This window comes from Lagenorhynchus albirostris, chromosome 13 (genome assembly GCF_949774975.1).
Source record: "Lagenorhynchus albirostris chromosome 13, mLagAlb1.1, whole genome shotgun sequence".
Taxonomy (NCBI): domain Eukaryota; kingdom Metazoa; phylum Chordata; class Mammalia; order Artiodactyla; family Delphinidae; genus Lagenorhynchus; species Lagenorhynchus albirostris.
This window is the reverse complement of record NC_083107.1, coordinates 24,914,353-24,939,057: the sequence shown is the minus strand read 5'-3', so window position 1 is coordinate 24,939,057 and position 24,705 is coordinate 24,914,353. Positions and strand designations below refer to the sequence as shown.

At 37.5% G+C, this 24,705-nt stretch overlaps 1 protein-coding gene across 1 annotated transcript in view; it reads right to left on the bottom strand.

Moving 5' to 3' along the window:
• The window catches only part of TACR1 (tachykinin receptor 1), a 98,133-nt gene that overhangs the window by 61,757 nt on the left and 11,671 nt on the right, over window positions 1–24,705 (bottom strand). The window contains exon 2 of the mRNA XM_060169083.1: window positions 14,061–14,255. Within this exon, the coding sequence (XP_060025066.1) occupies window positions 14,061–14,255 (195 nt within the window). The remainder of the gene's footprint in view (window positions 1–14,060; window positions 14,256–24,705) is intronic.

Genomic DNA, 24,705 nt, shown 5'->3' with positions numbered 1-24,705 from the left:
TGGGACAAAGTGAGAGCGTGGCATGGACATATATACACTACCAAACGTAAAGTAGATAGTTGGTGGGAAGAAGCTGCATAGCACAGGAGATCAGCTTGGTGTATTGTGACCACCTGGAGGGGTGGGATTGGGGGGGTGGGAGGGAGGGAGATGCAGGGGGGAAGATATATGGGGACATATGTATATGTATAACTGATTCACTTTGTTATAAAGCAGAAACTGACACACCATTGTAAAGCAATTATACTCTAATGAAGATGTTAAAAAAAAAAAAAAACCTCAAAATGGGTGAAAGACCTAAACGTAAGACCAGACACTATAAAACTATTTGAGGAAAACATAGGCAGAACACTCTTTGACATAAATCGCAGGAAGATATTTTTTGATTCACCTCCTAGTGTAACAAAAATTAAAAAAAATAATAAGCAAATGGGACCTAATGAAACTTAAAACTTTTACACAGCAGAGGAAATCACAAACAAAACGAAAAGACGACCCTCAGAATGGCAGAAAATATTTGCAAATGAAGCAGCTGACAAGGACTTTATCTCAAAAATATTCAAAGAGTTCATGTAGCTCAATATCAAAAAAACAAATAACCCAATCAAGAAATGAGGGGAAGATCTAAATAGACATTTCTCCAAAGAAGACATACAGGTGCCTGAAAAGAACATGAAAAGATCCTCAACATTGCTAATTATTAGAGAAATGTAAATCAAAACTACAATGAGGTATCACCTCACACTGGTGAGAATGGCTATCATCAAGAAATCTACAAACAATAAATGCTGGAGAGGGTGTGGAGAAAAGGGAATCCTCCTCACTGTTGGTGGGAATGTAAATTGGTTCAGCCACTATGGAGAACAGTATGGAGGTTCCTTAAAAATTTAAAAATAGAACTACCATATGACCCAGTAGTCCTACACCTAGGCAGATACCCAGAGAAAACCATAATTCAAAAAGATATGTGCACCCCAATGTTCATTGCAGTATTATTTACAATAGCCAGGACTTGGGAACAACCTTAATGTCCAACAGAGGAATGGACAAAGAAGATGTGGTACATATATACAATGGAATATTACTCAGCCATAAAAAAGAACTAAATAATGCCTTTTGCATCAACATGGATGGACCTAGAGATTGTCTTTTCTCCATTGCATATCATTTCCTCCTTTGTCATAGATTGGGTGACATATATGTGTGGGTTTATCTCTGGGCTTTGTATCCTGTACTATTGATCTATATTTCTGTTTTTGTGCCAGTACAATACTGTCTTGATTACTGTAGCTTTGTAGTATAGTCTGAAGTCAGGGAGTCTGATTCCTCTAGCTCTGTTTTACTCTCTCCAGATTTTTTTTGGCTATTTACAGCTTTTCTGTTTCCATGCAAATTGTAAATTTTTTTTTGTTCTAATTCTTTGAAAAATGCCATTGGTAATTTGTAGGGATTGCATTGAATCTGTGGATTACTTGGGGTAGTACAGCCATGTTGACAATATTGATTTTTCCAATACATGGTATATCTCTCCATCTGTTTGCATTATCTTTGATTTCTATCATCAGTGTTTTATAGTTTTGTGAGTACAGGTCTTTTGTCTCCTTAGGTAGGTTTATTCCTAGGTATTTTATTCTTTTTGTTGCAATGGTAATTGGGAGTGTTTCCTTAATTTCTCTTTCTGATCTTTCATCATTAGAGTATAGGAATGCAAGAGATTTCTGTGCATTAACTTTATATCCTGCAACTTTACTAAATTCATTGATTAGCTCTAGTAGTTTTCTGGTAGCATCTTTAGGATTTTCTCTCTATATATAGTATTATGTCATCTGTGAACAGTGACTGTTTTACTTCTTCTTTTCCAATTTGTTTTCCTTTTATTTCTTTTTTTCTTCTCTGATTGCCATGGCTAGGACTTCCAAAACTATGTTAAATAAAAGTGAAGAGAGTGGACATCCTTGTCTTTTTCCTCATTTCTTTTCAGTCTTTTTTCTTTATTCCATTCCATGGCAGTTATTTTCACCATTCTATCCTCCAGTTTACTTATCTGTTCTTCTGCCTCAGTTATTCTGCTATTGATTCCTTCTAGTGTATTTTTCATTTCAGTAATTGTGTTGTTCATCACTGTTTTTTTTGTTCTTTAGGTCTTGTATATCCTTGTTAAACATTTCTTTTATTTTCTCAATCCATGCCTCCATTTCTATTACTACTTGGATCATCTTTACTATTGTTGCTATGAATACTTTTTCAGTTATGTTGCCTATTTCCTCTTCATTTATTTGCTCTTGTAGGTTTTTACCTTAATCCTTCATCTGTAACATATTTTTTGGTCATCTCATTTTTTTGATGGGTGCAGCTGTGTTCCTGTCTTGCTGATTGTTTGGCCTGAGGCATCCACCACTGGAGTTTGCAGGCAGTTAGTTGGAGGCAGGTCTTGTTGCCGAGATGAGGGCCTCTGGGAGAGCTCACACTGACTAATATTCCTGGTACCTGAAGATCTCTGTTAGTCCAGTGGTTTGGACTTGGTACTCCAACCACAGGTGCTCAGGTCTCCTCTATGTTAATTATGTCAATGGTTTGTCTCATACATTGTGGGTTTTTCCCTCACTTTGTCATTTGCCAAACTCTCTCATGGAGTTTCCTGGCATACAGTATTTAACAAATATATCTATACCTGTATCTATATCTATGTTTATACTCAAACCAACCATCTCTTCATTTTAGTTTTGTCTTGAGTGTTATTTTTTGAAAGTTTTCACTCCTTTCCAATATATTTGGAATTTATATTCATTTTAAGATGTCAGAAAGAAACACATTTTTTTGATTAGTGCAGAGTTTCACCAGAATATATATTATGGACACTATTTCTGTGGGATGTTACCAGGGTTAGTCAAAAGAAGGATTCTATGATCAAGTAAATTTGGGAAACACAAGGTTTAACTAAAACCATCAGGTTTCTTTGCTGAAAAATTATCAGAGTGGAGCCTATTCATTACAATATTATTTGAAATAGCAAAGCACTAGGAGCAATCCAAATATAAATCAATATCATGCCAGATAAATAAGTTATGATTTTTCTATACAAAGTAATACTATGCAGCTGTAAAGAAAAAAATGAGACTATTTGCTTAATACTAAGGGGAAAGAATATCTGAGTTAAACTGTAAGTGGAAGAAACAAGAATATGGTATGTCATATATGACACTTTGTGTTAAGAAAGGAGACAATTAGAATATATAGTCAAACGCTTTTTGATAAGCAGAGAGGAATTTTGGAAAGCTCACAAGAAACTGAGAACAAAACAGATGGAGAGATATACCATGTTCTTGGATTGGAAGAATCAATATTGTGAAAATGACTATACTACCCAAAGCAATCTACAGATTCAATACAATCCCTATCAAATTACCAATGGCATTTTTTTTTAAAGAACTAGAACAAAAAAATCTTAAAATTTGTATGGAGACACCAAAGACCCCGAATAGCCAAAGCAGTCTTCAGGGAAACAAACGGAGCTGGAGGAATCAGACTCCCTGACTTCAGACTATACTACAAAGCTACAGTAATCAAGACAATATGGTACTGGCACAAAAAGAGAAGCATAGATCAATGAAATAGGATAGAAAGCCCAGAGATAAACCCACGCACATATGGTCAACTAAACTATGAGAAAGGAGACAAAGATATACAATGGAGAAAAGACAATCTCTTCAATAAGTGGTGCTGGGAAAACTGGACAGCTACATGTAAAAGAATGAAATTACAACCCTCCCTAACACCATACACAAAATTAAACTCAAAATGGATTAGAGACCTAAGTGTAAGACCAGACACTGTAAAACTCTTAGAGGAAAACATAGGCAGAATACTCTTTGACATAAATCACAGGAAGATCCTTTTTGATCCACCTCCTAGACTAATGGAAATGAAAACCAAAATAAACACATGGGACCTAATGAAACTTAAAAGCTTTTTCACAGAAAAGGAAACTACAAACAAGATGAAAAGACAACCCTCAGAATGGGAGAAAATATTTGAAAATGAATCAATGGACACAGGATTAATCTCCAAAATATATAAACAGCTCATGCAGCTCAATATTAAAAAAAAACAAATAACCCAATCAAGAAATGGGCAGAAGACCTAAATAGACATTTCTCCAAAGAAGACATACAGATGGCCAAGAAGCACATGAAAAGCTGCTCAACATCACTAATTATTAGAGAAATTCAAATCAAAATTACAATGATGTATCACCTCACACCAGTTAGAATGGACATCATCAGAAAATCTAAAAACAAGAAATGCTGGAGAGGGTGTGGGGAAAAGGGAACCCTCTTGCACTGTTGGTGGGAATGTAAAATGATACAGCCACTATGGAGAACAGTATGGAGGTTCCTTTAAAAACTAAAAATAGAATTACTATATGACCCAGCAATCCCACTACTGGGCATATACACTGAGAAAACCATAATTCAAAAAGACACATGCCCCCCTATGTTCATTGCAGCACTGTTTACAATAGCCAGGTCATAGAACAACCTAAATGCCCATTGACAGAGGAATGGATAAATAAGATGTGGTACATATATACAATGGAATATTACTCAGCCATAAAAAGGAATGAAATTGGGTCATTTGTAGAAATGTGGATGGATCTAGAGACTGTCATATAGAGTGAAGTAAGTCAGAAAGAGAAAAACAAATATCAAATATTAACGCATATATGTGGAACCTAGAAAAATGGTACAGATGAACCAGTTTGCAGGGCAGAAATAGAGACACAGATGTAGAGAACAAACATATGGACACCAAGGGGGGAAAGTGGCGGGGTAGGCGTTGTGCTGTGATGAATTGGGAGATTGGGATTGACATATATACATTAATATGTATAAAATGTATAACTAATAAGAACCTGCTGTATAAAAAATAAATTAATTAAAATTTAAAAATTCAAAAGAAACTAAGAACAGTGGTTAGAGGGAGAAATCTTTTTTCTGATTACTTTTGAAACTTACTGGTTTTTAAACCACATGAATATATTATATTAAAAAAGTAAATAAAAAATTTAAAAATGGAAAGCCTCTTAGAGGCTTCAGTACACTAATGTAATTTTGACTCTCTAAGTTGTGGGTAGCTGTGAGTTATGTGGTTACCCATAATGGTTACTTATAAACTCATTCAAGTTACAAAATCCTACAGAATTTGGGGTTCTCACGTTTCCAAAAAAATTATGGAAAAATCGTTTCAGAATTCACATGTTATCTGTAGCATATATTATATATAAAATTTTATATTCTTGGGTTTCTGTGTGTGTGTATGTATGTGTGTGTGTGTGTCTGTGTGTGTGATTTCTATTCTGTTTTTTATTGACCAATTCTATCCTCAGTATTGAGTATTTTCATATCTGAAAGAACAAGCCACTTCTTATATTTCTTTTTTGTTATTTTGCTGATATCAAAATTAATTCTTCTTTTTCAACATTTTCTTGAACTATTTTTATCCATTTATTCTTTCAGATGATTTGCTTTATCAGCCACCTAAACATATTTGTTGGAATAGTTTGAGAAGAACTGATATCTTCATGGAATTACATAAAGACAGAAGGGCGTTTCCACCTTTTTGGCTATTGTGAATAATGCTGCTATGAACATTGGTGTACAAAAAAAAAATGTATATAGAAGGGAGACTGTTTCCTATATACCCTTAGATAATTTCCAGGTTTTGGATCATGTGAAATGTTTCTCAAGTATTCTGTTATGCCATTCAGTAAAGTCTAAAATAGCATGATTTTTTTGTTTTTCTTCATATAATGCCTATTTCTTAATTTTCTGGGGTTTTCTTTGTTTGTTTCTGTTGTAAAGAAGATGTGTTATTCACTTTATTTTCTCAAGGATTATTATTGATATAAACTATTTTTTTCTTTAATACATATTACCTTTTAAAAATTTTATTTTTGACATTTATTGAGACAAATATATACTTCCCTTTGACCAATTCATTTGATAAAATAAAATAACAATTTACTGATAACTTACTAACGTTATTGTTGGAAGAAGTCATGCTCAAAAAATAAAACATTGTTATTTTAATATAATTTTGAATTCTTTTGTGTGGATCTCTTATCTATAGTTGGAAATGGAATTGGCCTAAATGTTTGTTTTTGGAGCTTAGTTTGTCAACTTTTTACATTTAGGTCATACCAAATGCATATAATAAATTAGCAAGTTCTCCATATGGTTCTGAACTCATTAAGAGTTTATAAGGTATTTGAAAGAAATTTTCTGCACAAATTTTGATTCCATTGCCTTTTATAATTGTAACTCTTGAACAGTATTTTCATTCTTCGCCTCTCAAGCTGCATTAATGTGATTTACAGTTTTGTAGAAAATTGTCCATTTAATCTTACATTCAATTACACTTTCAGGCCTGGTTGTGTTTTCTCTTTCAGTAAGGTCAGCTATCTCTGGAAATTTAACATGACAGCACAAAGGAATCCCAAATTTGGTAGTCCCATCTTTTTCAAGCTTACACTTTCACCTCCAAATTAGGCGTTGCCATATGTATTGCACATGACTTCCCGTGGTGGCTACTGCCTCCTCTTTGTCTCTATCTGTGCAATATCTACCAGAAAGGTAGTGAAATTTATGGCATTTTTATGGCAACCTTCCTAGTTTCTGCATTAATGTAGGCTTCTTCTCCTTCTCCTTCTTTTTTTAAAATTTTATTTACTGTAAATTTTTTGTCTGAGTGTCAGGGTTAAAGACTTGCTTTTGTGCAACCATTTTCCCCTGAAATATCAATGCACTTTTCATTATCAGTTTAACTGCTTTCCATCAACAGCAGTGACAATACTAGGAGTGCTGGGCTATATAAATGTCGTGGGTATCAGGGAGGAGATTAATCATACAAGCTAGCATAAACAGTCCTGGAACCACTAATATGCTGACACCCTTTTGGCAAGGCCTGGAGCAGCTTGGTAAAGGATCCACACTTGTTTTTTATTTGTGAAATAATCAAGAATGTGGAAAATTGGGGAAGTAAACTACAGGTACTTTTTCTAATATTCTTTTTTCCTTCTTATTCTCCACCAATTAGTTGATTTTTAATTTTCATTATTATTAATGAAACTAAAGGATATGTATAAATGTAAATATTTCAGCTAAGATGATGGGATATGACATACAAAAGACAAAATGTTATAAATAAAGACAGTCTTCTGTTACAATTGGTACTAATAAAGAATTATATTAGAGGACCTCCCTGGTGGTGCAGTGGTTAAAAATCCACCTGCCAGATGTAGAGAATGGACTTCAGGACACAAGGAGGGGGAAGGGTAAGCTGGGACGAAGTGAGAGAGTGGCAGTGACATATATACACTATGAAATGTAAAATAGATAACTAGTGGGAAGCAGCTGCATAGCACAGGGAGATCAGCTCAGTGTTTTGTGACCACCTATAGGGGTGGGATAGGGAAGATGGGAGGGAGAAGCAAGAGGGAAAGGATATGGGGATATATGTATATGTATAGCTGATTCACTTTGCTATACAGCAGAAACTAACACAACATTGTAAAGCAATTATACTCCAATAAAGATGTTTAAAAAAAAAAAGAATCTGCCTGCCAATGCAGGGGACTAGGGCTTGGAGCCCTAGTCTTGGAAGATCCCACATGCCACAGAGCAACTAAGCCCATGCGCCACAACTACTGAGCCTGCATGCCAAAATTACTGAAGCCCATGCACCTAGAGCCCATGCTCTGCAAGAAGAGAAGCTACCACAATGAGAAGCCCGTGCACTGCAGCGAAGAGTAGCCCCCAGTCGCCACAACTAGAGAAAGCCCGAGGGCAGCAACGAAGACCCAATGCAGCCAAAAATAAATAAAATGAATAAATTTATAAAAAATAAAAGAATTATATTAGAGTTAATATATCCACATTCATGTACACTTTCACAAAATCTCCAGGTAATTATAGTCATGAGTGATGCTGTTTTCTGACATAGTTTCCTTTCCCAGGACTATTGGTAATATTTGTAATTCAGATAAGCACATCTTACTTCATGCTAAAACTTTACCACAAAGTTATGTACAAAGAAGTTTAATTAACAGAAAATGACATATGACCAATATTAATAAATGATTCAGGGAAGCTGAAATTCCCCAGGCTGCCTAAATCTCATTCTTTGGGATGTATTTCTCATTTTTCATCCTTATTATAGACTTTTTCTTGGCCATATTGGTGAGCCCTCTGATAAAGAAATATTGACTCATTCATCTTCCTTGTCCTCAGGGGTATTACCCCATAACCTTCCAGGGCCACGGCAACTTGACACCCTGGATAGCATCCTCAAGAGTGGGCTTGGATCCAAATAATTTTGAAAGCTACTGAATTTGCATTTTTCAAAGCCAAATATTTCTTCTTTATACTTTAATTTTTCTTTTACTGTGCTTTTTTTCTCCATCGGGAAGAGTTACTTTTGGTTACCCGTGAAATTTTTCTTCCTCACCAGTCAATCACTCTACCATTACAGGACTTCCTAGGTAGTGTCACAGTTTCACAAGAGCAGTCACAGCTGCCAAGTTGCTAAAATTATGGCAGGACTCAATCACAAACTATGACAATACTATATTACTAATGAACTCAAGTCTCCAGTTTCATGAATAATTTTAGAATAACATTCCATAACTGCAGATTGTAGACATAAACAGTGGATGACAGAAGACATTGAACCTGTCCCTGCAGGGATCTAGGGATGTAGCTAGAAGCAGCCTGTTTATGAAGTTTGCTGTTTTATCTTACTAGTCAGCTAAGGGAAATCACTAATCAATTTTCAAAGAAGGAGATTAGTTAAAAAAACTATTATTTACATATGCATACACACATATATGTTCACATCAAATTGTACAAGCATGTATAATGACATAAGAAATTCTTTATGATATGGTAAATGGCGGATTATAAAATGTAAATACAAATGATTCAAACTATGAAAAAAATTCAACCCCGTTCCAATAAGAGAAACGCATTTTTAACTTTAGTGGGTAAAAATCTAAAATCTTGACAATACAGTCTGTTGACGAGGCTGTGGAGAAACAGAGACTTTCACACATTTCTAGTGGGAATGTAAATTAGTATGGAAGGCCAATATAAAAATTTGACCCAGCAATTCCATTTTGGGGATTTTTATGCTCCACATAGCCTTACATTATAAATGTAAAGGTTATTCATGACAGCAATCCAATAGCAAAAGGCTGGAGACAATCCCAAGTCCACTAAAAGTGACTGGTTAAATAATATTGTACATTTATAACATGGAGTACTGTGTAGCTGAAAAAAAGAATAGAGAAGCTTTTCATGAACTGATATGAAAAGATCTCTAAGACGTATTAAGTTAAATAAAAAACAGAACAATGTGCATAATAAGCTACATTTTGTGTTACAAAAAGGGAAACAATCTATATTTGTGTTGACCTGTAGGTACACAAGACACTTCAAAAGAAACTAAGAACAATATTTCCCTGGATGGAAATTCATCAAACATCTAACAAGAGCCTTTGTAAATGATGGGAATATGGGTGATTAAAGAAATTATAAGAACTTTCATTATACCCCATAATTTATTTATATTTTTAAATGCAAAATGAAGTTTTAAATGATTTTCCAGGAAGATGAACCAAGTCTATCTGTAGCATTTTGTAGCCCAGATGTACGTGCTTATGAATAATAGCAGCAAGGGATGAGTGCTGTGGAGAGTCTATGGGCTTGTTCTCTGGTTAACATTTGTCACATCCTTCCAGGGACAATAATTTGTCCTAACCCCCATTAGACCAATTGGAAAAATTCCAAATGGGCTGACACATAGGAGTTAGCAAGGCAAAATGCAAATAAACATGAGAATGAAACGGGGCCCATCCATACTTCGGCTAATTCAGAGATGAGTACTTATGAATGTCACCCCAGGCACAGCCCACACTTCAGAAGATAATTTCTTATGGAGGAAATTTGGGGTTATCCCAATGTAAGCAGTATCTTGAGAGCTTGCAAAAGCAAAAACCTTTGGATAGCATTTAATTTTAAGTTAAATAAAAATGAAACATAAATTCCAGACAAAGTGCATAAGTCAAACTACTTGGTATTACGAGTAATTTTAAAGCAAACACTCATGCTACTACCATTGTGCTGGAGAAATATAATGCCATATCCTCAGAAGCAACTCCAAGTGTCCCTTCTTGATCACATCCCTTTCTCTCCCTTGAAAGATAATCACAGTCTTCACTTTCATGGTAACTACTTCTTTGCTTGCAGTTGTAGTATTACCACCTTTCATTTTGCTTGTTTTAAAACCTTATTTACAAGAGCCATTTATGCTGCATGGAGCTACATTTTGTTCATTCTGCCAACTACATAATATTCCATGGCATGCTTGTACCACAGTTAAAATATCCATCTAACTGAAGATGGACATTTGGAATATCTCCAGTTTAGGGCTTTAAGAATGATGCTGATATAAACAATATCTAGATGTATGTGGGTTCATAGCATGAGTTTTTCTAGGGTAATTAATTACCCCTGAGTGAAATTGCAGGGTTATGGGGTATGAATAGTTTCTTCTTTTCTAGATACTACAAAATGTTTTCCAATGTGGTTTTATCAATGTATACTTTTAGCAGTCTACTAAGGTTCTTCACCAAAAGTTCTAAATGCTTAGTTTAGTCAGACTTCTGAACATTTGCTAGTCTAATAGGTAGATAGTAAGATCTCATTATGGTTTTAATTTTCATTTCACTGTTGATGAATTAAGTTGTGTGCCTCCTTATATATTAATTGGCCATTTAATATATAAGGATATCTTTTGCCTGTCCTTTTATTGGATTGCATTTCTTTAAAAGTGTTTACTTTAATACATGTATTAATAAGAATCTAAATGATAAGTGATCAGGGTTAGAGGTTAACCATGTAGCCAGAAGGCAAATGCCAGATTTTCAAAGATTTTCAAAAGACCCAGATTTTCACAAAACCTTTTAGCGTAATTATCTGGCATAAATTATTCATCAGATGAATTGGGCCTAAGCATTTGCCCATCTCACTCCCTGCTGCCAGTTTTCTGCCCATGTACCCAGATCAATGAATGACGCTAACAACAGTAGGTAACATTCACTAGATTCTTTCCAATGTGCATGGCACTGAGCTAAGCAAGTACCTTATTTACTTCTCTCAACACCTCTATATGGACTGTACTATTAGGCTTAGGAGCTTGAATAACTTGACTATTACGACTCAACTAGAGAGAGATGTAGCTGGGAGTTGATCACTCATTTAACTCTCAAGCCTATGCTCTTACCCTGTCTCAAAATAAAATTTCATTATGGTTTCAAATTTGGAATTACTGTGTACTGTGGAAATGGCAATCATTAGTTCTAATAAAAGAGAATATAATAAAGTACTTAGTTTAGAACTGATGGAATTTAAATTCCCTAAAAAATATATCATGATGCATTATGACAGATACTGACAAAAATAAAATAGGTTTGCATAAAGCTTACACTTATGTTTGTATCACAGACAATATGTGAATGGCAAATGTGGATGCTTTCAACTTACCACTGCATCTATAAACATTTTATACATCTTGAATAGATAAAATCAGGAGCTCTTATTCCAGGCCTATTTGTTTTTAGGTTAAAATCATGAAAAAACAATAATGGCAAACCTAACCATGCATCCAGTAGCAGTTACCCAAAATTCTTTAAAGGTAACTTGAAAGGACAGTCCAAAACATTGAGTCTCAAAGGGACTTTCTAATCATTAGTAAGCATAAAACAGAAAAATGTTTAAAAGTAAAACACTACTGTTTCTTGCATGAGATCCCAGAGATCTGTGAGAAAATAAACCTTTATTTCCAAGTTAAAATTTGAATTTGTTGGAAGATAAAAGAACTGTGCTTATTTGAAGCAAAAAGTTTCAGAAAGGTGATCAGACTTTGAAAAGCTCACAAGAACTAAGAACTGAGCTAAGGTCCATGAAGTTGACGGCAGTTTCTGAAGCAGTTTATATAATGAACTTTAATTCAGAGGGTTTTTTTTTCCCCCTTTTGAGGGAAGCTTCTGGCTTGAACATGTTCATGGGTCCCGTACAGCTTGTAAAGCTATGTTCTTTCTCCCACTGTGACTCTGCTCAGGCTTGTAGTTTCACTTGAAAGAAAAATGTTCAACATCTCCTAGGCTAAGCATTAATCCTCCCACTGCCTGATCAATTAAATCCCGCTGTCTGTGTCTGGAAGGCAAAGTCTGAACTTTATGTATTGCTTTCTGACAGGCTACATTTCCATGCTCCATGGAACAGATGCAGTAGTGTAACTCTGTGTGCAACAGGATTTTGGACCCTCAAATCTAGAGGGCCAACAGGTACAGTGTCTCATTTTACCATTTAATAAGTTCAAAGGTCTATAATGATTATATTATACTATCTAATGAATTTAGTTCAATAACAGTATCTTATCTTTCGTATGGCATTTAATAGCTTACAAGGCGAGAATACATTATCTTGTTTGCTCTTCAAAACAGTTTTTTATGTGAGGCAGTGCTTTATCATATTCCATTTAACAACGAGGAGAGACTGTGCTCTTGCCCAGGGTCACATAGCTAGAAACTGGCAATCTTGTAATTAACACCCAGATCTTCTGATTCTAATACAAGTGGTCTTTCTTTTACAATTCACTTAATAAACCCAAGATTGGAAAATTATAGAGGACTTTCAAAAGGAGCCATATTATCAATGTGCTTTGAATCCAGAAAACTGATGATAATATAAATGTCAAATTGCTGCTCACTTGAATAGAACAAAACAAAGAATAAGCCATTTTAATGTTGCCTCTAAGATAAGAAATTTTCGAAAATGTGCCAAGATAGCTTTAAAAAGCCCTAAATGTGATCGGTCAGGCCGCTGGAAGAGAAACAGGCTTGTCCTGTGGGGGACCTGTTACTCATAAGGTCTCAATGTTCTGGCCTTGCCTTCCCATGCATTTCACATGTATAGGTATTTTTCCAGCTGCAAAATCCTAGAAGGTAGGTGTTTTGGTTTAGTTTTCCCCAGAGACACATCCTGAGATAAAGATTCAGGTGCAAATGACTTATTTGGAAGGAGAAAGAAACACTAGTAGGGAGTGGGGCTAACAAAGCGTGTGTCATTGAGCCAGCTGCTACCAGGGTGACTGGAGCTTAATCCCAAGAGGAAACCCTGAACACAGTAAAACACACACCTCAGAGACCTCCCACCTGAAGGGGGAGGGAGCTGGGGTGTTCATATGCCAACTCCCATCAGTTTGTGTGTGTTTTTTTTTGGTTGAGTTGGGTCATTGTTGCTGTGTGCAGGCTCTCTCTAGTTGCGGTGAGCGGGGGCTACTCTTCATTGCAGTGTGCGGGCTTCTCATTGCGGTGGCATCACTTGCGGAGCACAGGCTCTAGGCGTGTGGGTTTCAATAGCTGTGGCTCGCAGGCTTTAGAGCACGAGCTCAGTAGTTGTGGTGCACTGGCTTAGGTTGCTCCATGGTATGTGGGACCTTCCCAGACCAGGGCTTGAACCCCTGTCCCCTGCATTGGCAGGCGGATTCTTAACCACTGCACCACCAGGGAAGTTCCCCCATCAGTTGTTTTTGAGAGCTGCTGGGAGTGTGGAGGGAAGGATAATTCCCCTACCCTCTGGCATGCTGTGCAAGAGGGCAAAATGGCATTCTATAGGGTAGGAAAAAGTTCCCAGGCAAAGAAATGCAGACACTGGCAGGGCAAAGTCACTGGTAAGAGGGACACGGTAGTGTGCCCAAATGGTATGCTATATCAGGATCCAGGTCTTATATTTTAAAACTTTTCATTCAAAGTCCAGAATAGTATTTGGGACATAACAGTCTCCTGAAAATTATGGACACATCAACCTGACACAGAGTGGTTGTGAGAAATGTTTACAAATTAAAACCTAACATACAAATTAAATCCTAACCACCAGAAGAACAAAAGAAAGAGGGAACAAGAAAGGGCAAAGAAGGCACTGAAATTCATCTCTACTTACACTTTCTCATAAATCTTGTTGGGATGCTCCGGCCAATCGATCATGCACACCACTCGGTTGGGCATGGTCTCCGTGGTTGAGTAGTAGCCCTGGGGGAAGGCCAGGAGGAGAGCCAGGACCCAGATGACGCAGATGACCACCTTGGTGGCTGTGGCCGACAGTCGGGGCTGGAGGGGGTGGATGATGGCCATGTACCTGGAACAGAGAAGAAAGGACAAAAATTCCAATTTGGTCACCAAAATCTGCGTTAGTGATTATGTATTGTTCCTGCCCAGTGAAAAATTCTCCAGAAGCCCTTTGAGTCCTGGTGATTTTTACAATTATTTTCTTTTTCATATTCTATCCTTAAGTTTTATGACTTTTATGACATAAATGCTAAACTCAGCCATATATTTTTAATATTTTAGAACCCATCTAGCAACATTTCAGGAGAGAAATTTTCATCCTTGTCCTTATGCTAGGGACATGATGCCTAAGTATATGTCAGTGGTTTACAGTGAAATAAGAAAAATAAGAACAACTTTGTGAATTTAGCCAATGTAAAGCCTATCTTTACCTTTTTTGGATTAAGGAATAATGGTGATAGAAATAGTAGTTTTTAAAGTCCTGGTGTGGCAATTTTAAAGGCTAGCAATCCTGTACAGGTCCATACAATTTGAAGGGAAGTGAATGTGTACAAATGAGAAAGCAGTGGCCTAAAGCTAACAAAAAACCAATAGCTCCTGGAGAAATCTTCACCAATTCTTTGAACATCTAGAAGTCAGTGTATGGCTAACAAAGTATGCTTCATGAAGAGAAAGAGACTCTCCACCTCCTGAGACAGACACACTTGAGCATATCAAAGCCCAGGGTAGATGAAACCTCTTTGCAGGAAGAGGGAAGCAAAGTGAATGATGACTTTAGGTCTGGAGCCATTTCTCCATCTCTTACTTGGGATCAAGCACTGAGTGGTGTCATCTGAATGAGTGTCCACGTCTGAATTTGTGTATAGACTTTGAGATTTTAGAATTAACAAATATTCCAATCAGCATTTCATATCAGTTATAGTCACATCAATTCTGCCTCCTGCATTGAAAAAATCACCTACCTTTTAAAGGAATAGGTTTAGCCCAGTCCCCTAACACCCCTGCCCCGAGCTTTTGAGGTGTGTGGTGGACAGGAACGAAGCAGCTTGGGATGGAACACAGCTCACGCCCCTTCTAGGGTACTGCTCCCTTCCCCCATGTTGTGAGGACCCCTCCTGCCTGGAATCTTGTTCTCCAGTGGATGCTGGACTCAAAGTGGCTGAAGTCAAGTACTCCTACCTCACTGGCCTAGCTACAGGGTCCTCACTTGGGGAAGGGGAGCCATGCCAACCTCTTTTCCCATCCCTTTGTTACTATTTTGCACTCTTAACACCTGCCAATAAATATTGTCTACACTGAAAACAATTATTTTTTGCAGAGTTCATGGATCCATCCCTTAAAATATGCATTTTTTTTTCACAGTAGGAATTATGTCTTATACCGCCTTTTGGGTTTAAGTATCTGACAAAGTCTCCGAATCATGCATTTGATTCTCTGACAGGCAGGTGTTTCTGGCTTCCATGGGACTGAATAGTCAATGGAGACTTCAGAAATGAGCAGACAAATAGAACAGCTGTCAGCTGGCTCCAAATAATTCCACATAATTCTTTTCTACAGTCTTTGGACTCTAGGATCTCTAGGCTGGAACTGGGGCCAGGCTTACAAGGAAAGCAATTTCATTCAGTATGTGCACTACAAATTCACACTGTGCACCTGCCGCACGCAGAGCACTGTGTTTCCTTGTGAACTCCGAGCTTCTAATTTCTCCAAGGAGAAAACGCATATAAATAAACAGCCACAAAACATGACAGTAGGATATGTGACCTCAAGTGGTAATCTGATAAATACCTCAGAGCCTTAGGGAGGCTGCAGATTCGGAATGGCAGGTGGATTATTGAAGAGGCTTAAAGGGGTGTGCTTGGCTGGATTTGGGGTGAGCCTGCTGAGCATCTGGCTTGAAGGGCAAGAAGCATTCAGAGACTTCCTCCCTTCTCCATGTTATGATTAGTTAGATCTTCCCTGTCTGAGAAGCGTGATGGCTCAGTTTTCATGAAGGCTTCCCTGATTGTCCTTTTATAGAATACCTTTTAGAATAACTTTTCCTAGATTTTCTTGCTAGGGACTTAGGCTTTCCTTCTCTGGTCTGTAAGAGTGATGGCACAGACAGTGTTCAGTATATGAAAGAATATTAGGATGCCTCAGGTCAGCTTTTACACATGTAATCAGAACTGATGATAGCTCCCCGGAAGGAAATCCCCAGGATCTTTTCCTTCTCCCTCTTTTGGAAAGTGGTTAGGTAGTCTTTTTTAAAATTTATTTTATTCAAGTATTGTTGATTTATAATATAGTGTTAGTTTCTACTGTACACCAAAGTGGTTTATATATATATATATATATATATATATATGTACATTCTAAGGGTTGATAGTAATTTTTTTCCTTGTGATGAGAGCTCTTAGGATTTATTCTCTTAACAACTTTCATATATAACATACAGCAGTGTCAATTATATTTATCATGTTGTACATTACATCCTTAGTACTTTTTTATCTTATAATGAAAATTTGTACCTTTTGGCTACTTTTACCCAATTCCCACTCCCCCAACCCCCACCTCTGAAAACCACAAATCTGATCTTCTTTTTCTATGAGTTTGTTTGTTTTTGAAGTATAACACTATGTTAGTTCCTGGTATACAGCATAGTGATTGGATATTTCTATGCAGTTCAAAATGATCACCATAAGAAGTCTGGTTGTGATCTGTCACCATAAAAAGATATTACATAATTATGGACTTCCCACACTGTACATTTCATACCCATGTCTCTACTCTTATTTGAATATTTTAGTCATGACATATCAGCAAGTCACTGTGCCCCTCCTTTGTCAAACACACAAAAGTGTCAGCATGACTCTGAAAATGTTATCACCTATTTGGGAAATATAATTATGCTTTAACAAAAGGACACTAAGTGTAGGTAGTCTTGAAGTCAGGAGAGAGCGGAATTAGGAATAGACTTGCAAAAGATATTGTGGTGGAGGTGAGTAGTAATCTATAAATCTCTGGGCAAATTTCCCTGGTTGATTTGGTGGCTATAAAGTCTGTTACTCAACTACCATCTACAGAGCATTGAAAGGGCAAAGACAGGGATTTCCCTGGTGGCACAGTGGTTAAGAATCTGCCTGCCAATGCAGGGGACACGGGTTTGAGCCTTGGTTCGGGAAGATGCCACATGCCATGGGGCAACTAAACCTGTGCATCACAACTACTGAGCTTGTGCTGTAGAGCCCGTGAACCACAAATACTGAGCCCACACGCCACAACTACTGAAGCCCGCGTGCCTAGAGCCCGTGCTCCACAACAAGAGAAGCCACTGTAATAAGCCCACGCACCCCAACGAAGAGTAGCCTCTGCCTGCCGCAACTAGAGAATGCCCGCACGCAACAAGGAAGACCCAACGCAGCCAAAAATAAATAAATAAATATATATATAATAAAGAAAGGGCAGGGCTTCTCTGGTGGCGCAGTGGTTGAGAGTCCGCCTGTCGATGCAGGGGACACGGGTTCGTGCCCTGGTCCGGGAAGATTCCACATGCCGTGGAGCAGCTGGGCCCGTGAGCCATGGCCGCTGAGCCTGCGCGTCTGGAGCCTGTGCTCCGCGGCGGGAGAGGCCACAACAGTGAGAGGCCCGCGTACCGCAAAAAAAAGAAAGAAAGAAAGAAAGAAAGAAGGCAAAGACAACTCTCAACCTGCAGTGAATCAAGCATTGTCTGGCTACTTCCAACGGAGGTCCAGTATACTGCAGACCTGATGACCTTCTATACTTGGGGTGGTATCCTGAAAAGAATCCTGAGAAGTCTTGATTTCCCTCTTGGTTCTGCCTCTTTCCTGCTGCCTGACAGCAATGAAACCTTTGTTTCCTCTTTAGTCATGGGGTTGTTGTGGCAATCCTAGAATCAGAGCCAGTGGATGTGGATTTGTGCAATCACTATTGTCTTCTTTCCAATTTGCTGAAGGGCTGGACCTGGTTGGTCATGACTAGAGTCTCTTTTGAGTGTTTGTATTAAAATTGTAGAATTGCTTACTGAAGCATTTCCCAGAGACAAGATCTTTCCCCTACAAAGCTGGACATGCAGCCGTGAAGATGCCTGTCTCAGCTTCAGCACCTCCCAGGCTCCTGCTTTCACTGTGTCTGTGCATTCTCAGACTTCACAGGAGCTTAGAGAGGATGCACAAGGGAGAATGTGGTGATTACACTGTCTCTTTTGGATATTATTTCAAATGCAAATTTTTAATTTACTTTTAACTCAGAATAAATGTTCAGACTTTAATAAATTTAACCTAACAGTCATCCTCATGGCCGAATTGGTGATACATGGCTCAGAATCTAATGTGACTGGGGCTTAAGGGGGATCGCATAAGCATATCAGTGCTGTAGCTCCAAATGGGTGGCAGAAAGCCATATTTTATTTTTATTGCAAAAATTGTAATTTGGAAGCCCATTTCAGTTAACTCTGCCATTTCCTGAGTGTAGGCGCTATTTCAGTGACAGATAAAAGTATTGTACACATAAAGCCAGAGAGACTAAAAAAGATTGACTTTAAAAATGTATATATTTTCATTTGTATGAAATAGAGCCATTTATAAATCTCCTTCCTCCCTTTTTTTCTTTCTTCTTTCTCTCTCTTGCAATTCTCACTTCTGGGGCTTGTGTAATGCACTTCTTTCTTATTTACCCTAAATCTAGTACCACTTGGATGACTTGTCTGCAGAAGGATACATATTTCCTTTCTTACTGTCCATTTGTATTTTGGATTCCATTAACATACATTTATATATTTATTTGTAACCACCCTGAACAATTCTTGCTGATTCGCTTGTAAGTTATCACAGAGTAAGTGCTGCAAGCCCCAGGAAATTACATTCAATAAATATTTATTGACTACATTGCGCTCATGGGACTAGAAGGCAGTCAATGAAATGTCTTTCTAGTTTATGCATTAATCATCAGGCTACCAGAGAGACTGTCTGGAGGCTGTGTGGGATGTAGATTATGTTCTCCACTTCAGGTTGTTTCAGTCCCGTGGTGGGCCGTGAGCTCTGATTTGAATTGTATGTGGCCTCTCTGATGAAAACTTGAGGTGCTGTCTTCCTCTTGCATAATTTTGCTTTATAAAATGAACTCTCCATATAGTGCTTTAAGTATGGCAAAATATAAGCCTGCACATTTTTAAAAACACAGAATGAAACAATCTTATTGTGAGAAAGAATTCCAATCTTCTGACAAGCTGCAGTATTCTCATAACTTTCACCTATACCAGCCCTAAGTCATTTGGCAAACAGAATGTCTTTCCTCTACTAGGATATCTGTCTCACCACATCCTTCTTCTACATTTCCCTTCCAATTCCAGTCCTTGCTCTCCCTTATCCACACTCACTTCTTCCTGTGATGGTACAAGTTTCCTTTGAGGGACTGCATCTCCCTGGGTTCAAATGACCAGGAGGGGTGACAGCTAAGAGCATGGCTATCTCTTCTCTCTTTATCCTCCACAGATTCTTTGAGGATGGTAGTTGCTGTGACTTATTCATGCTGGTATCCTTGGCTTCCTCAGTGCCTAGGATATAGTAAATACTCAATGAAAGCTTAATTTAATAAATGAATATACAAATTTCTTGGCACATGGCAGGGGCTCTGTAAATGGTTGTTGAATAAAAATACATGCAGCAGGAGAAGTACATGCATATTATACCTTTGTTTCTCCCAGTCTGAACATATGTGAGAATAATTATTGCTCAGTGTTTTCTGTTGTACAGACATCCAGGATCATCCTGCAGGAGTGATCTCACTGGACCCAGGTCTTCAGAATTTCCTAGATCTTGACATTAAGCCCTTAAATTCTCAATAATTATTTGTCAAATAAATTCTGCATTGACCAGCATGTTGGGAACTGTACAAAACAAAACTCAGTCTTTCTACATGGCATCACCCTTTGGCTCTTCCTCTGAACAAGAGGTCACTTCATCCTTTCTCCTACTCCCCTCCCTTCCATTATAAGGAGCACATAGTCCTTCTACCTGAGGTCACTAACATTTCATCAGTTGGGGTTTTCTTCCAGGACATTTCCTTAATCATCAAAATTCAGGGAACTTATTTAGCCAGATCATTTGACCAGCAACTTTATCTACTCAACTAAGACAAATCTCACAACTTATAACCAAAGAGGTCTTTGAGCAGCCAATAGAGATGACACAGAGTCATCTACTAAATCATTGTGGTAATGGCAGAGCCTCTCACGTTCTCACTGCTGTTATGTACAACTCTAAATAGCATGAATTTTTTGCCTCCAAGCCCAAGTAGATTCATAACACTGTTGGTGGACTCATTTCAAAAAGTACCAAATAACAACAAGATTTCAGTAAACAAGACCATAAGAAATGGGTACAAAGACAGATGAAACCAAGAGCCTGTGACAATTTAGAGTGAATTGAAGGAGGGGATGTGGCTGACTGTTGTCCAAGTTGTCCTATTCAGGTGGACCCATGTGGTTCAAATATGATTCAGATGTAGAGTCTCCAGCCAGGGTTACCATAAAAGTATACATGACTAAAGACTGAAATGGACTATGGGTAAAATGCAGTAAAGGTCTAAACCAAATATAATATCCTGAGTGTTTTGAGGAACAGCCAAGATGACAGAGTAGGAAGACCCTGAGCTCGACTCCTCCCATGGACACACCAAAATTAGTGAGAATGACATGAAGATGAACCAAAAAGATTTTCCACATCTAAATATATAAAGAAGGAACCACAAGGAGACAGGTGGGATGGGGGGCAAAGACATGGTATAGTCAAGATCCACAATCCTGGCGAGCTGACCAACAAATAGGAGGATAATCACAATTGAAGAGGTTCTTCCCAAGGAGTGAGGGGTCCAAGCCCCACAGAGGGCTCCCAATCCCAGAGGTCCTTTACTTGGAAGGTGAGTCCCCAAACATCGGGGTTTGAAGGCTAACCAAGTTTGCATATGGGAGAGCTGGAGGCCTTTGGGAAACAGACTCTGGGCTTGAAGGGTACATGCAAAATTTCACACTCTCTGAGACCTACTGCAGAAGCAGTAATTTGAAAGGAGACCAGGTCAGACCCACTTGTTGATCTTAGAGAGCCCCTCAGAGAGGCAAGAGGGAACTGGGACTCCCACTGGAGACATAGACAATCAAGGCAGCCATTTTTTTAAAAATGGGCAAAGATATTTATTCCATATTAAAAACAAACAAAAGGAACGGCAAACAAGTTAAAACCACACACCACCTGATGTCAGTAGGGATGCTGGTATTTTAATCTACCAATCTGTTTGTAATGAAGGCTTTTAAGCAATCCCACTTTCTATAATGGAAGCTTTCAAAGGAGCTGGGGTAGCTGGTATGGGTAGGTTAACATTTAATAGGCTCTGGATCATTCACATCCAGATATCAATCTCTGTGGGTTTTTTTTTAAATTTTTATTTTACTCTATTGGAGCATAGTTGATTAACAATGTTTTGTTAGTTTCAGGTGTATAGCAAAGTGATTCAGTTATACATATGCATGTGTCTATTCTTTTTTAAAATTCTTTTCCCATTTACATTATTACAGAGCATTAAGCAGAGTTCCCTGTGCTATACAGTAGGTACTTGTTGGTTATCCATTTTAAATACAAGAGTAGTATGTACATGTTAATCCCAAACTCCCAATCTATCCCTCCCACCCACCCTTCACCTCTGGTAACCATAAGTTCCTTCTCTGTTTCTGTTTTGTAAATAAGTTCATTTGTATCATTTTTTAAAGATTCTGCATATAAGCGATATCATATGGTATTTGTCTTTCCCTGTCTGACTTCACTTACTATGATAATCTCCAGGTCCATCCATGTTGCTGCAAATCACATTATTTCATTCTTTGTAATGACTGAATAATATTCCATTTCATATATACTACATCTTCTTTATGTATTCATTTGTTGATGGACATTTAGGTTGCTTCCATGTCCTGGCTATTGTAAACAGTGCTACAATGAACATTGGGGTGCATGTATCTTTTTGAACCATGTTTTTCTCTGGATATATGCCGAAGAGTGGGATTACTGGATCATATGGTAGCTCTATTTTTAGTCCCTTAAGGAACCTCCATACTGTTCTCCACAGTGGCTGTACCAATTTACATTCCCACCAACAGTGTAGGAGGGTTCCCTTTTCTCCACACCATCTCCAGTATTTACTCTTTGTAGATTTTTTGATGATGGCCATACTGACAAGTGTGAGGTGATATCTCATTGTAGTTTTGATTTGTATTTCTCTAATACTTAGTGATATTGAACATCTTTTCATGTGCCTCTTGGATATCTGTACGTCTTCTTTGGAGAAATGTCTGTTTAGGTCTTCAGCCCATTTTTTGATTGGGTTGTTTGTTTTTTTCATATTGAGTTACATGAGCTGTTTGTAAATTTTGGAGACTGATCCCTTGTCATTGCATTGTTTGCAAATACTTTCTCCCATTCTGTGGGTTGTCTTTTTGTTTTGTCCATGGTTTTCTTTGCTGTGCAAAAGGTTTTGAGTTTAATTAGGTCCATTTGTTTATTTTTGATCTGTCTAGGAGACATATCAAAAAAGATATTGCTGTGATTTATGTCAAAGTATGTTCTGCCTAATTTTCCTCTAAGAGTTTTATAGTAACCAGTCTTACATTTAGGCTTTAATCCATTTTGAGTTTGTTTTTGTATATGGTGTTAAAGAATGTTCTAAGTTCATTTTTTTACATGTGGATGTCCAGTTTTCCCAGCATCATTTATTGAAGAGACTTTCTTCCATTGTATAGTCTTGCTTCCATTGTCAGAGATTAATTGACCATAGGTGCATGGGTTTACTTCTGGGCTTTCTATCCTATCCCATTGATCTATATTTCTGGTTTTGTGCCAGTACTATACTGTTTTGATGACTGTAGTTTCATAGTATAATCTAAAGTCAAGGAGCCTGATTCCTCTAGCTCCGTTTTTTCCCTCAAGATTGCTTTGGATATTCGGTGTCTTTTGTGCCTCCATACAAATTTTAACATACTTTGTTCTAGTTCTGTGAAAAATGCCATTGGTAATTTGATAGGGATGGCATTGACTCTGTAGATTGCCTTGGGTAGTAGTCTTTTTGACATTATTGATTCTTTCAATCCAGAACATGGTATATCTTTCCATTTGTTTGTGCCACCTTCAATTACTTTCATCAGCATTTTACAGTTTTTGGAGTACAGGTCCTTTGTATCCTTAGGTAGTTATATTCCTAGGTATTTTATTCTTTTTGATGTGATGGTAAATGGGATTGTTTCTTTAATTTCTCTTTCTGATCTTTTGTTGTTGTTACTGTAGAGAAGTGCAAGAGATTTCTGTGTATTAATTTTGTATCCTGAAACGTTACCAAATTCATTGATGAGCTCTAGTATTTTACTGGTGACATCTTTAGGATTATCTACGTATAGTATCGTGTCATCTGCAAACTGTGAGAGTTTTACTTCTTCCTTTCCAGTTTGCATTTATCTTATTCTTTTTCTGCTTTAATGCCATGGCAAGGACTTCCAAAACTATGTTGAATAAAAGTGGTGAGATTGGACATCCTTGTCTTGTTCCCAATCTTAGAGGAAATGCTTTCAGCTTTTCACCAGTGAGCATGATGTTAGTGGTAGGTTTGTCATATATGGCCTTTATTATGTTGAGGTAAGTTCCCTCTATGCCTACTTTCTGGAGGTTTTTTTTTTTAATCATAAATGGGTGTTGAATTTGTCAAAAGGTTTTCTGTATCTATTTAGATGATCATATGGGTTTTATTCCTCAATTTGTTATGTGGTGTATCACACTGATTGATTTGTGGATATTGAAAAATCCTTGCATTCCTGGAATAAACCCCACTTGATCATGGAGTACATCATAATGTATTGTTGGATTTGTATTGCTAGTATTTTCCTGAGGATTTTTTACATCTATGTTCATCAGTGATATTGGCCTATAATTTTCTTTTTCTGTGGTATCTTTGTCTGGTTTTGGTATCAGTGTGATGGCGGCCTCATAGAATGAATTTGCAATTATTCCTTCCTCTGCAAGTTTTTGGAGGAGCTTGAGAGTGATAAGTGTTAACTTGTCTCTAAACGTTTGATAGAATTCTCCTGTGAAGGCATTGGGTCCTGGAATTTTGTTTATTGGGAGTTTTTAAATCACAGTTTCAATTTCAGTACTTGTGATTTGTCTGTTCATATTTTCTATTGCTTCTGGGTTCAGACTTGGGAGATTGTACCTTTCTAAGAATTTGTCCATTTCTTCCAGGCTGTGCATTTTATTGGCACATAGTTGCTTGTAATAGTCTCTTATGATCCTTTGTATTTCTGTGGTGTCCATTGCAACTTCTCCTTATTCATTTCTAATTTTATTGATTTGAGCCCTCTCCCTTTATTTCTTGATGAGTTTGGATAAAGGTTTATCAATTCTATTTATCTTTGCAAAAACCAGCTTTTGATCTTTTAATTTTTTTAACAACGTTATTGGAGTATAATTGCTTTACAAAGGTGG